General features: G+C 45.8%; 1 protein-coding gene across 1 annotated transcript in view; it reads right to left on the reverse strand.

The window, feature by feature from the left end:
• Positions 1 to 9,217, reverse strand: part of TCP11L1 (t-complex 11 like 1) — a 50,826-nt gene extending 41,609 nt beyond the window's left edge. Inside the window, exon 1 of the mRNA XM_001380548.4 lies at positions 8,902 to 9,217. Within this exon, the coding sequence (XP_001380585.3) occupies positions 8,902 to 9,107 (206 nt within the window). The 5' untranslated portion in view covers positions 9,108 to 9,217. The remainder of the gene's footprint in view (positions 1 to 8,901) is intronic.
• Positions 9,218 to 12,077: the final 2,860 nt, after the last annotated feature.

The following is a 12,077-nucleotide window of genomic DNA, read 5'->3' on the forward strand; positions in this document are numbered from 1 at the left end:
CCGGACGTGTCTGAGGCAGGATTTCAATTCAGTTCTCCCTGACTCCGACTCCTGGCTCCGGACGAGCCACTCGGCGCATCCTCCTGCCCCTTGCGCATGATTCCCTCACAAACTCTACCTTCCAGCCCCACCAGCCCGATCCACCGTCACCCCTTCCTTCCCCTTTATCTCTACCTCTTCTGCTCTGGGAGCGTGCTGGACGCTGTGGCCCCAAGCGAAGAGGCAGAGACGAACGGGGTCTATGAGCCAAGAGCCGTAGAACGCTCAGCACCGAGCCTGGCCCGGAGTCGGCGCTTCATCCCAGTTTCCTTCCTTCCTACTGACTGTGTTCTGCCCCTAAGACTCGAGGGCTCCTCCTGAAGCCAGGGAGTCGGTCACTTAGCACCTACTGACTGTGTGCTGCCCCTTTAGGACTCGAGGGCTCCTCCTGAAGCCAGGGAGTCGGTCACTTAGCACCTACTGACTGGGTTCTGCCCCTTTAGGACTCGAGGGCTCCTCCTGAAGCCAGGGAGTCGGTCACTTAGCACCTACTGACTGGGTTCTGCCCCTTTAGGACTCGAGGGCTCCTCCTGAAGCCAGGGAGTCGGTCACTTAGCACCTACTGACTGGGTTCTGCCCCTAAGACTCGAGGGCTCCTCCTGAAGCCAGGGAGTCGGTCACTTAGCACCTACTGACTGTGTTCTGCCCCTTTAGGACTCGAGGGCTCCTCCTGAAGCCAGGGAGTCGGTCACTTAGCACCTACTGACTGGGTTCTGCCCCTTTAGGACTCGAGGGCTCCTCCTGAAGCCAGGGAGTCGGTCACTTAGCACCTACTGACTGGGTTCTGCCCCTTTAGGACTCGAGGGCTCCTCCTGAAGCCAGGGAGTCGGTCACTTAGCACCTACTGACTGGGTTCTGCCCCTAAGACTCGAGGGCTCCTCCTGAAGCCAGGGAGTCGGTCACTTAGCACCTACTGACTGGGTTCTGCCCCTAAGACTCGAGGGCTCCTCCATGAAGCCAGGGAGTCGGTCACTTAGCACCTACTGACTTTGTTCTGCCCCTAAGACTCGAGGGCTCCTCCTGAAGCCAGGGAGTCGGTCACTTAGCACCTACTGACTGGGTTCTGCCCCTTTAGGACTCGAGGGCTCCTCCTGAAGCCAGGGAGTCGGTCACTTAGCACCTACTGACTTTGTGCTGCCCCTTTAGGACTCGAGGGCTCCTCCTGAAGCCAGGGAGTCGGTCACTTAGCACCTACTGACTGGGTTCTGCCCCTAAGACTCGAGGGCTCCTCCTGAAGCCAGGGAGTCGGTCACTTAGCACCTACTGACTGGGTTCTGCCCCTTTAGGACTCGAGGGCTCCTCCTGAAGCCAGGGAGTCGGTCACTTAGCACCTACTGACTGGGTTCTGCCCCTTTAGGACTCGAGGGCTCCTCCTGAAGCCAGGGAGTCGGTCACTTAGCACCTACTGACTGGGTTCTGCCCCTTTAGGACTCGAGGGCTCCTCCTGAAGCCAGGGAGTCGGTCACTTAGCACCTACTGACTGGGTTCTGCCCCTTTAGGACTCGAGGGCTCCTCCTGAAGCCAGGGAGTCGGTCACTTAGCACCTACTGACTGTGTTCTGCCCCTTTAGGACTCGAGGGCTCCTCCTGAAGCCAGGGAGTCGGTCACTTAGCACCTACTGACTGTGTTCTGCCCCTTTAGGACTCGAGGGCTCCTCCTGAAGCCAGGGAGTCGGTCACTTAGCACCTACTGACTGGGTTCTGCCCCTAAGACTCGAGGGCTCCTCCTGAAGCCAGGGAGTCGGTCACTTAGCACTCGTTAAGCCCCGAAGATACAAACAAGGAGGAAAGAGCCGTCCTTGCTCTCCAGGAGCTCACACTCTTAATAGGGAAATAACACGCCAACAACCATAGACAAAGAAGATAGAGGCAGGCTAAATGGGGACTAGTCCAGAGGGAGAGCACCAAGATTGGGAGGACTGGGGAAGGCAGCTTCTTGGAGAAGGTGGCCCATGAGCTGAGACCGGAATAAACTATTAAAGTCAGGAGGCACAGAGGAGGAGAGAGGAAGTTCCAGGTAATGGGGACATCCAGGGAAAATGCATGGAATCAAGGAGGCAAGGTGGAGCAGTGGTTAGAGCACTGGGCTTGGAATCAGGAAGGTTCTACTTCATGAGTTCAAATCTGGTGTCAGACATGTACTAGCTGTGTGACCCTGGGCAAGTCACTTAACCATGTTTGCCTCAGTTACCTCACCTATCAAATAAGCTGGAAAAGAAAATGGCAAACCAGCATCTCTGCCAAGAAAACCCCAAATAGGGTCATGGGGAGTGGGATAGCACTAAGAAAAAGGAAAAAAAAAGAAAATGCATGGAGTCAGTGGGCTGGTATCACTAGGTCAGAGTACAGGAAGATAATAAGGTGTGAGGAGACAGAAAAGGTAGAAAGGGACTAGGTATGAAGGGATTTAAAAGCTAAATAGAGGACTTTAAAGCCCTTTATTAGATGTAATGGAGAGCCACTGGAGTTTACTAGGGTGGGGAGGTATGATCAGACCTTTGCTTGAGGAAAATCACTTTTGTTGGCTGAATCTGGACTGAAGTGGGGAGAGATGAGGCAGGCAGACCACCAGCAGCTATTGTAATAGTTCAGGTGGCCAGGCCCTGTCCCAGGGCGGTGGCAGGGTTAGAGGAGAGAAGGGATGTCTACAAGATGTCAGGAAGGTAGAAATGGTAGGACTTGACAAGTATGAGAAGCTATGTGAAGGGGAGGAATGAGAGGGAGTAGGTGATAACAACTAGATGTTAAGCTTGGCTGACCGGGAAGATGGTGGTACTCTTGAGAATAACAGGGAAGTCCAGAATAGGGGAGGGTTTGGGAGAAAGACAATGAGTTCAGTTTTGGACATGCTGAGTTTAGGATGTTCCTGGAACATTCAGTTTGAGGGGTCTATTAGGCAGCTGGAAATGAGAGACTGGAATTTGGAAGAGAAACTGAGACTGGACAAGTAGATATGTGAGTTATCTGCAGAGATGATAACAAATCATAGGAGATGAGGAGACCACCAAAAAAATCATATCAGGCAAGCAGAGGGCCATGAAGCCTTTCCAAAGATCCTCCCCGGCAGAAAACAATCTGTCTACAAGCTCCTTGGAGTCTCCTTGGTGCCTTACTTTTTTTTTATTCTACTGGATTGTGGGCTTGTTCCAATCCCTGTTAGATGGTAAGTTTCTTGAGAGCAGGGCCTACAAGAAGCCTTCCATGTAATAAACACTCTAAAAATGTTTGCTTATCTGCAGCAAACAGCTTAGGAACCTTGTTCCTAGTAAGTCTTTGTAGGAAATGTCTCGAAATGTGGGAAGAGCCTTGAAGGAAGTTCGGAAAGGTGCAGTGAACTTGAGGTTGAAGGTCCTGACCTTGGTTCCCAGCTCTGCCACTTTCTACCTGTATCACTTCATCTGAACCTCAGTTTCCTTGACTGTAAAACAAGGAGGTCGGACTAGATGACCTCTGAGGTCTTAAGCTATGATTCTAAACCAGGCGGAGGGAGGAAAGCAGACTAGTGACTACCATCTACATACTTGCTACAACCATATAAGAATGTTATCCTCATTAATCAACAAGGAAATCCAAAGGGAAAACTATACAGAATGAAATGAATAGAAGGGGATTCCAGGGCAGGGAAGGACATCACTGTACCATTTTGTTAAGGTACTTTTTTTTAATTATATAAATTTGGAGCTTCCAGTTGCACAGATGATCACTCTTTTTTTCTTTATTTAAATGTTTGTTTTCATGGATGGTTGTTAATAATCAGGCACATGAAATAACCACATTAAAAATGAATCTGGGTCTCTCCTCTAAGACAGCATGCTGGAGAGAACAATGCTTCTGACCTGAGTGAAGTGGGCAGCGGTGGCCAACAATGGGTTGGGGTGGGCTGGCAGGGACTTGGGGGCCTAATTAAAACAGGGCTAACATTCCAGCTTTGGATTAAGACAACCTGCAAATCCTGTTAGTCCTGTTGTCATAAGGCTTTCTAATGGATTGCAAGGGTTTCTGTGAAGTCTGGTTTGTTCCTGGGTCTCTTGCTATTCCTGAGGTGTTAACAACCACAACTGAGGGAGAGGTTGTGGGGGAACCAAGATACATATTTTTTCAACAGGGATGTCCAATACTGAAAAATGTGGTACCTGTACTGTCTTAAGTCATGGAATAACAAAGAGTACCTCCATAAACACCAATTAGGCTCCATCCCCCACCTGGCAGGTGATCAAAGAGTAGCCCAGTGGCTTTAGGGAAACTCCTGAACAGCCTGTGCTCAGCAGGGCAGAGAGAAGGAGCCATATCATATTCATCTGAGATCTGAGGAGAAAGTCCAGGCAAGGGAATGGAGGGACTGGCACTGGAACTGTAATTTTCCAGGCATACACCAATCTGGGAGCTTAGTGATTGCATCTTTCCCTTTTCTCTTTGCATGAGGAAAAAAGGTACTGAAACTCGCTGGCACTTCCTCCTTTCCTCTATGCCCTGACTAAACCGACTCTGAAATGCCCTGATTTTGCTTTTTTTTTTTTTTTGGTCAAGGTCCCATTACCACAGGGATCCACCTTTTTTGTGTCCTGAACTCTTCAGACAAAGTCACTATAGTCAAGTGAAAGGGCCCCTTCTTAAAATGTGATTAAGTTCATAAAACAAACTACATAGGACTACAAAAAAACGCAATTATGTTGAACTAGTCACTGAAGTAATTAGATCAGTTCTCAGACCCCAGGCTAAGAAGCCCTATGTTACGAGAATGTTTTATGTGAGAAAGCCAAAACATGATTTGAGACTACAGAGCCCAGACTAAAGACCACTGGGTCCATCCTCCTTTGTGTTTACAGTTAAAGAAACGCAGGCATATAGAGATCAAGTGATTTAGGAAGTGTCTGAGTTGGGATTGAAACCCAAGTCTTCCTGATTCCAAATCCCCAGCACCCTGTCTACTACCTTGCACAGTGCCAAGTGCAGAGCCAAGACTACCTCAGTTTCTTCCTCTGTCTAATATCTCTACTTCAGGGACCAGTCATTTTGTCAGTTTTGCCTCCATGGAGATAGAGCATAACTGGCCAGCCAAAAAACAAACTTATTGAGCCATTACTAAGTGCCAGGCACAGGACTAAAAGCTGGGGATACAAGGGGTCAAAAAAACCAAAAAAATAGTCCTTGCCTTCAGTGACCTTACTTTTTTTTTTTAAACCCTTACCTTCCATCTTGGAATCAATACTGTGTATTGGTTCCAAGGCAGAAGAGTGGTAAGGGCTAGGCAATGGGGGTTAAGTGACTTGCCCAGGGTCACACAGCTAGGAAGTGTCTGAGTCCAAATTTGAACCCAGGACCTCCCATCTCTGGGCCTGACTCTCATTCCACTGAGCTACCCAGCTGCCCCCCCACATTACATTTTTAAAAAACAAAATTTTATTTTTTCCCTAATACATGTAAAAACAATTTTTAACACTTTTTTAAAAGTTCCAAACTCTCTCCCTTCTTCCAGCTTTTCCTCCCTGCCCTTCCTTGCTCTCTGAAACAATTGTACATGTACAATCATAGAAAACATTTTTTCATATTGGTCATTTTGTGTAAGAAATCTCAAATGAAAAAACGAGAAGAAAAAAGAAAGTGAAACATAGTATGTTTTGGTCCATATTCAGACTCCATGAGTTATTTCTTGGAGGGCAGATGACATTTTTCATCAGGTGTCTCAGAATCTCTTTAAAAATTTTTTTGGTAAAAATATTTTATTCTATCAATTACACGTAATAACAATTATCCACATAAGTTTTCTGAAGTTATAAGATCCAAATTGTCTCTCTCCATTCCAAGAGATGGTAGGCAATTTGATATGGATTATACATGTATTATCATATAAAACATTTCCATATTGTTTATTGTTATAAGAGAATACTCACATAAAACTACAACTCCAAAATAAAAACACAAATGAACTAAAGTGAAAAAATTATATGCTTTGATCTGCATTTGATTCTAACAGTTCTTTCTCTGGAGGTGGATAGCATTCTTTGTCCTAAATCCTTTAGAACTGTCCTGGATCATTATTATATTGCTGAGCTAAACCTTTCAAAGTTGATCACTGTACAATATTTCTGTTACTCTGTACAATATTCTCCTGGTTCTGCTCATTTCACTTAGCATCAGTCCATGAAAGTCTTTCCAGCTTTTTCTGAAATCATCCTGTTTATTATTTCTTATGGCATAATAGTATTCCATTATAACCATATTCCTTAATTTGTTCAGCCATTCCCCAATGGATGGTGCATCCCCCTCAATTCCCAATGCTCTGCTTCCACAAAAAGAGCTGCTGTAAATATTTTTGTACAAACAGGTCCCCCTTCTTTTTTTTTTTATCTCTGGGATACAGACTGAGTAATGGTATTGATGGATAAGTGCATCTGCTCACAACTCCACCAATAATGCATTAGTGAGTAGTGAGGAGCTCACAGGCTAATGGGGAGACTATGTATATAAACAGGTAGATATGACATACACAGAGTGGATGGAGAGCATCTTCCAGGGGAAGGCATTCAACAGCTGCTGTTTCTATCTTCCACTGACTAGAATGGTAATTATGAAACATTTTCTAGCTCTATATGTATTTATATATGTGTGTGTGTGTGTGTGTGTGTGTGTATACACACTTATATGTTTGTGTCTCATATTCTATATATACAATTCTGTATCTTGTATACAACATTCATTATTGTATATTGCTGGTATTGTATTTTGTTTGTATATTGTATACATTATTGAATGTCTGCCTCCTATCTCTAGGCCTGGCTCTCGAGCCACTGAATCACTTCACTGTGAGAATTATTAAATAAATTATGAAAAATAGTATAATGCATTGGATAGGGAGCCAACTTTGGTTTCAGAAGAGCCCGAGTTCCAGCCCTGTCTCTGACACATATCTACTATGAGCTCATAGGTAAGCCTGTATGACCTTGGGCAAATTCCTTAGCCTATAGGAGCCTCAGTTTCCTCATCATAAATAATGAATGAGGGGGCTGGAGTACTAAACTCCCTTCCAGTTCTAAACTTATCCTATGCAGACTTACTCTCAAAGTATCCAAGCAACTCTGTAACATCCCTTGTATCAGTGGAGGTGTTTACACTATGAAAGCTTCTCCACTACCAGCCCCACAAGATATTAATGTAACAGAATATTATGGTGCCACAAAAAAAGTCAACTAGGAAGTATACAAGGAAATATGGGAAGACCTACAAATAAGGATAGCTGAAAGCAATAGACTCAGAACACTAGATGGGAAAAAAAAGGTAGAAGTAGCAGAAATTCTAATAGGTATAGAAAAGGACAAAAGATAAAAGCATTTTTTTCACTATGTGTTAATTTACTTGGTTCTTCCTTATTAAATGCTGAGTCTTCTGTAAAATTTAATTTATTATATTAATAAATCTATAAAATTTATATGTAAACATGTATAAATCACATGCATAATTTTATAAAATTACACACATGCACACAAAATATAAATTTAATGAAAAGTTGCAGTGGCTCTAAAGTTTACTATCACCTTCCCCAACCACCTGGGGTGCCCAAAATCTCAGCGAGAGCCACAGGGGCCATCTCCCCCCCCCCCCAAAAGCTGGCCGGCTCCATTCTTTGCACTATTGACTCTGGAGACCCTGGACACCTTACTACTTTGTCTGGTCTCTCTGCCACAAAGTCCCTGACCTCCTCTCCCCTCCCACTCTATTTTAACTCCCCAAATAGCAGGTCTTCTCTGCACAGTGCTTGGAATAAGGTAAGTGATTAATAAATGCCACCCCCCCCCCTTTCATTTATTCACCATGGCCATCCTGATGAATTGTTGTTGTTTTTTAAACCCTTACCTTTCGTCTTAGAATCAATACTGTGTCTCGGTTCCAAGACAGAAGAGCAGTAAGGGCTAGGCAATGGGGGTTAAGCGATTTGCTCAGGGTGAAGTGCCTGAGCCCAAATTTGAACCCAGGACCTTCCGTCTTCAGGTGGATGAAGAGTTTTTAATTTTATTCTCAGTAATCCTGGCTCAAATTCAAGTTCCACCTCCCTTCAAAGCCTCTCCCCTTTGCCTCCGAGAAAGCTGATTGGCTCTAGTCACTGACATTTATATAATCTCCATAGCAAGGGCAGTTATTCCCTTTATTTTCCCAACTAGCCTGGGGGCTCCGGACAATACTGAATCACCAATCGACTCTCGATGTGTATTTTCATATTTATATAACTGGAAAGGTCCTCAAAGGCCAGGCACTTCATCTACTCTCAGTGCCGTAGAAAAGAGTCAGGGAACCAGGGTCCGAACTCCAGTAGAAGGTCCAGTAAAGATATATTAGAAAAGAGAAAATGGCTCTTTTAGGGTGCACAGTGCACAGTCAGGAAGCTCTGAGTTCAAATTTGACCTCAGACACTTCCTAGCTGGGAAACCCTGGTCAAGTCACTTTGCCTCTGCCAGCCTCAGTTTCCCCATCTGTAAAATGTGGATCCTCGCGGCACCTACATCGAGGGAGGGTGGTAAGAATCAAAGGAGGGGATAAATGAAGAGCGCTTGGCACGGCGCCCGGCACCCGGTGAGCGCTCCATCAGTGTCCGCTCTAGCCCTCGTGCGAGCAGGGATGTCTTCGCCCTTTGTCCTCTCATCCCCAGACGCCCACCCCGCGCAGGGCAGGCCCCCAGCGGCGCTCCCTCCGGCTACGTCCGGCAGCGCACAGCCCGTGTAATACCTGGGCGGCAGCTCCAGCCGAAGGATGCTCCTAGGAGGCCGCGAGCTCCGCCTCGGGACCAGCCCGCGGCCGCGGCCTCCCCGCCCCCACCTTACATCTTTTACACACACACACACACACACACACCCAGGTCCTCTTGGCTTACCGTGTGCCGCGCCAAGGCCCAGAGGCGAGGGAACCCGCACCACCGTGACTCAGGCGGACGCTGGAGCGGGAGCAGGGGCGGCAGCGGGCAAGGGGAGGGCCCAGAGCAGTAGAGCCCGGCACGCCTCTCGCTAGGAAGCCACCCAGCGGTCCTCGGGTGGGGGGCGGGGAGCGCAGGGGCGCCTGGAGCGCATAGGACGTCGCCATCTTATTGTACGGAAGTGGGAGTGGCGCGCGTGCGCAAGAGTCAGGCTCCCCTCCCCGCCCGCTCCCGTGCCCCTTGTGGATAAGCTTCCTGCGGTCCCCGACGCTGCCATTACCCGAGATTTAAATCACAGTTGTTAACAGAAACTAAAACTGGTCCAGGAATGTGTTGTGATGTCAGCGCAGGTGGGGGCGGGAGGGTGAGGTTGCCCTGCCCTCGGGCTCCTTTTGTCCTTTTGGAAGCAGAACCCCGACCCCAGCTTTACCTCACGTCCTAGGCTGGGCTCCCTCCTCCCCCTGGCCCTTCATTTGAGACCTCCCCTAGGCTGGGGAGGGGTGTCGGGAAGAGGGAGAACAAGCAGTAGCCGACCTTTAAGGGACCTCAGACTTGGGTGCTGGAAGATACTTTCGAGTGACACCCAACACCCTCCATTTTATAATTGAGAGAAGTTAAGCCCTGGTTCTGGCCACACAAGAACTGAATGGCAAAGGAGGCATTCGAACTCAGGTCCAGAGCCGCCCCTGACCCGTGTTATCATGCCAGCCCACTGGCTGCCTCCCCTTCAAGAAACCCCGCTACCACCGCTTACATTTCTCCCTTAAGCTTAGGAAGTAACGGGAGGGGGCCATCTAAAGGGGGCAGTTCCTGGCCGGGGGCTGCGGGCCACTCTCTTAGTCTAACCCTGCCTCAGGTAAACTCTAGAGGGGACACCCCTCCCCAGCCTAGGGAAGGTCACCAGGGGAGCCCGGATTGAAGCCCACGAGGGACGGGTTGGGACCTGGGCTAAAGTGGGGGGAGGGGAGGCGGGGTCGGGGTTCTGCTCCCAAAAGGACTTCTGGCTAAGGTCGGTAAGAAGCGGGCTCTAGGGGAGGCAGCTCGACGGACTGAGAGCCGGGTCAGGGGATGGGAGGACCTGGGATCAAATTTGACCTACGATGTTTCCTAGCGGCGTGACCCTGGGTAAGTCACTTCACCCTGTTTGCCTGGCCCTTGCCGTTCTCTCAGAGAAGGCTGCTACTACATTCTTCCTCCTAGGATGTTGTTGTTCAACAACTGTTGTTCTGCCATGCCCAACTTGCCATGACCCCCTTTGGGGTTTTCTTGGCAAAGAAACTGGAGTCATATGCCATAAGAAACAAAACTGTCCACTGCTTTCCCTAGAAAGTTAGTTGTTTGCTGAATATTTTAAAATCATTCTATAAAATTGTATAATTTTGGTGAATTGTAAATATGCAAATTATTTATTTTATAAATTTTATAAACTACATATATGAAATTATTTTTATCAAATGTGAATATAAAATTTATAAATAGAAATATGAAAAGCATCTATTTTATAAATTTAAGTATAAAATTATTTTATAAAAAAACTATTAAAAAAAAGTAAAACCTTTGGCTTCTCTTAGAATCAATTCAAAGTATTAGTTCCAAAGCAGAGGAGCAGTAAGGGCTCAGCAATGGTGATTAAGTGACTTATCCTGAGGTCAAATTTGAACCCAGGATGCCCTGTCTACAGGTCTGGATTTCTCTCCACCAAGCTGCCCCTCATAATATTTATTCAGGGGTCATTAATGGACCTTGTTAGGTTTTAATCTAAAGTCCAAGTCTCAGATCCATAAAGGACTAGATGGAAATAGAACTAAACTCAATCACCATCTCTAGGAGGCAACATAATATAGAGTGGAAAGAATCAGACCTGATCCAGGTTTGAATTTGGACTTTGACTTGGACTAAAGGTTTCTAGTGAGGGGAAAGCCCCTTGAGGGCACCAAGGTTCAGTGATTGCATCTATAAAATAAGGCTGAGTCTCTCTGTAGCATAATTAAGATCAAAGGGGATATATGAAGTGCTTCATGTGTCATATTAGAGAGGAAGAACTTGACGCTGCCATGATACAGATTTTGTTTTCCCTTCTTAATTTTAGTTCCCTTTTCAGAAAAAGTCTTGATTTGTTATCTTTTTAACTTTATTTTTTAAGTTGTTATTTTAAAACAAATTGTCACTTGTTTTTAAAACTCCTATTTTTCTGAAATTTTGCCAGATTTTACTTGAAACAAAATTGGGATCTTAAGAACGAACCAAGATGGGAAATAGAATATTCCATCTTCAAAATGAAGTATGATTATTTTTGTAACAGCCTCTTAACAAATCAAAGGGAATTTTTAAAAGCCCTATTAGCATATTTCTATTTCATACTTCCCCCTAGTTTAGGTTTTTTAAATGTAAAAAGTGGGTCATACTCTTGATCCTGTGGGAAAAGGCCTGGACAAAAACTAAAGAAAGTTGGATCTAAGTCCTAACCCTTTGAAATAATTTGCCAAAACTCATTTCTTTGAGCCTCAATTTCATTTGTAAAATAAGGAGATTGGACTGGCTCACCTCTGATGTTCTGGGTCTGCTAGCCCTCTTTGCCTAGATGACCACAGGCATCTCAAATTCTACATGTCTCAAATGTTGGGCTTTAATATAAAGTCAATTTTTAAAAATAAATGTCTAATAGTCCAAATCATTCCAAATCAATTCCTTCTAAATTCCCTGGTTCTGCCTTGGTTTAAACCGTCCTTGGTTTGATGGAGGCTGACAGTGGGCAGTGAGCAGCAGTAACTGGCACAGGACTTTTATACTCTGAAACCTTGCATTTCTCACTATTTAGCACTAGTTAAACATCAACTATAATATCTGTCGTTTCAGCATTAGTCAGGTTTGAATTGCAGAATCTGTACTGTGAATCAGTTTTAGATTCTTTATCATCCATCGCCTGTACTGGATCTGTAATGTTCCCTTCCACTCATCAGCTTTTGCCAATCTGCTTTAATAATTCCTTATGCTATTCTATATTTACTTCAATTCTTTACTATAAGACAAAATTAATTACCTACAGGGGTTCCCCCTATAGGTAAGGGAAGGCATCCCCCTCCCCCCTCCCATCATTGAAACAAATATTCCAGCAGAGTAGGGAAGTGTCTTCCACA

Source organism: Monodelphis domestica, chromosome 6 (assembly GCF_027887165.1).
Source record: "Monodelphis domestica isolate mMonDom1 chromosome 6, mMonDom1.pri, whole genome shotgun sequence".
NCBI lineage: Eukaryota > Metazoa > Chordata > Mammalia > Didelphimorphia > Didelphidae > Monodelphis > Monodelphis domestica.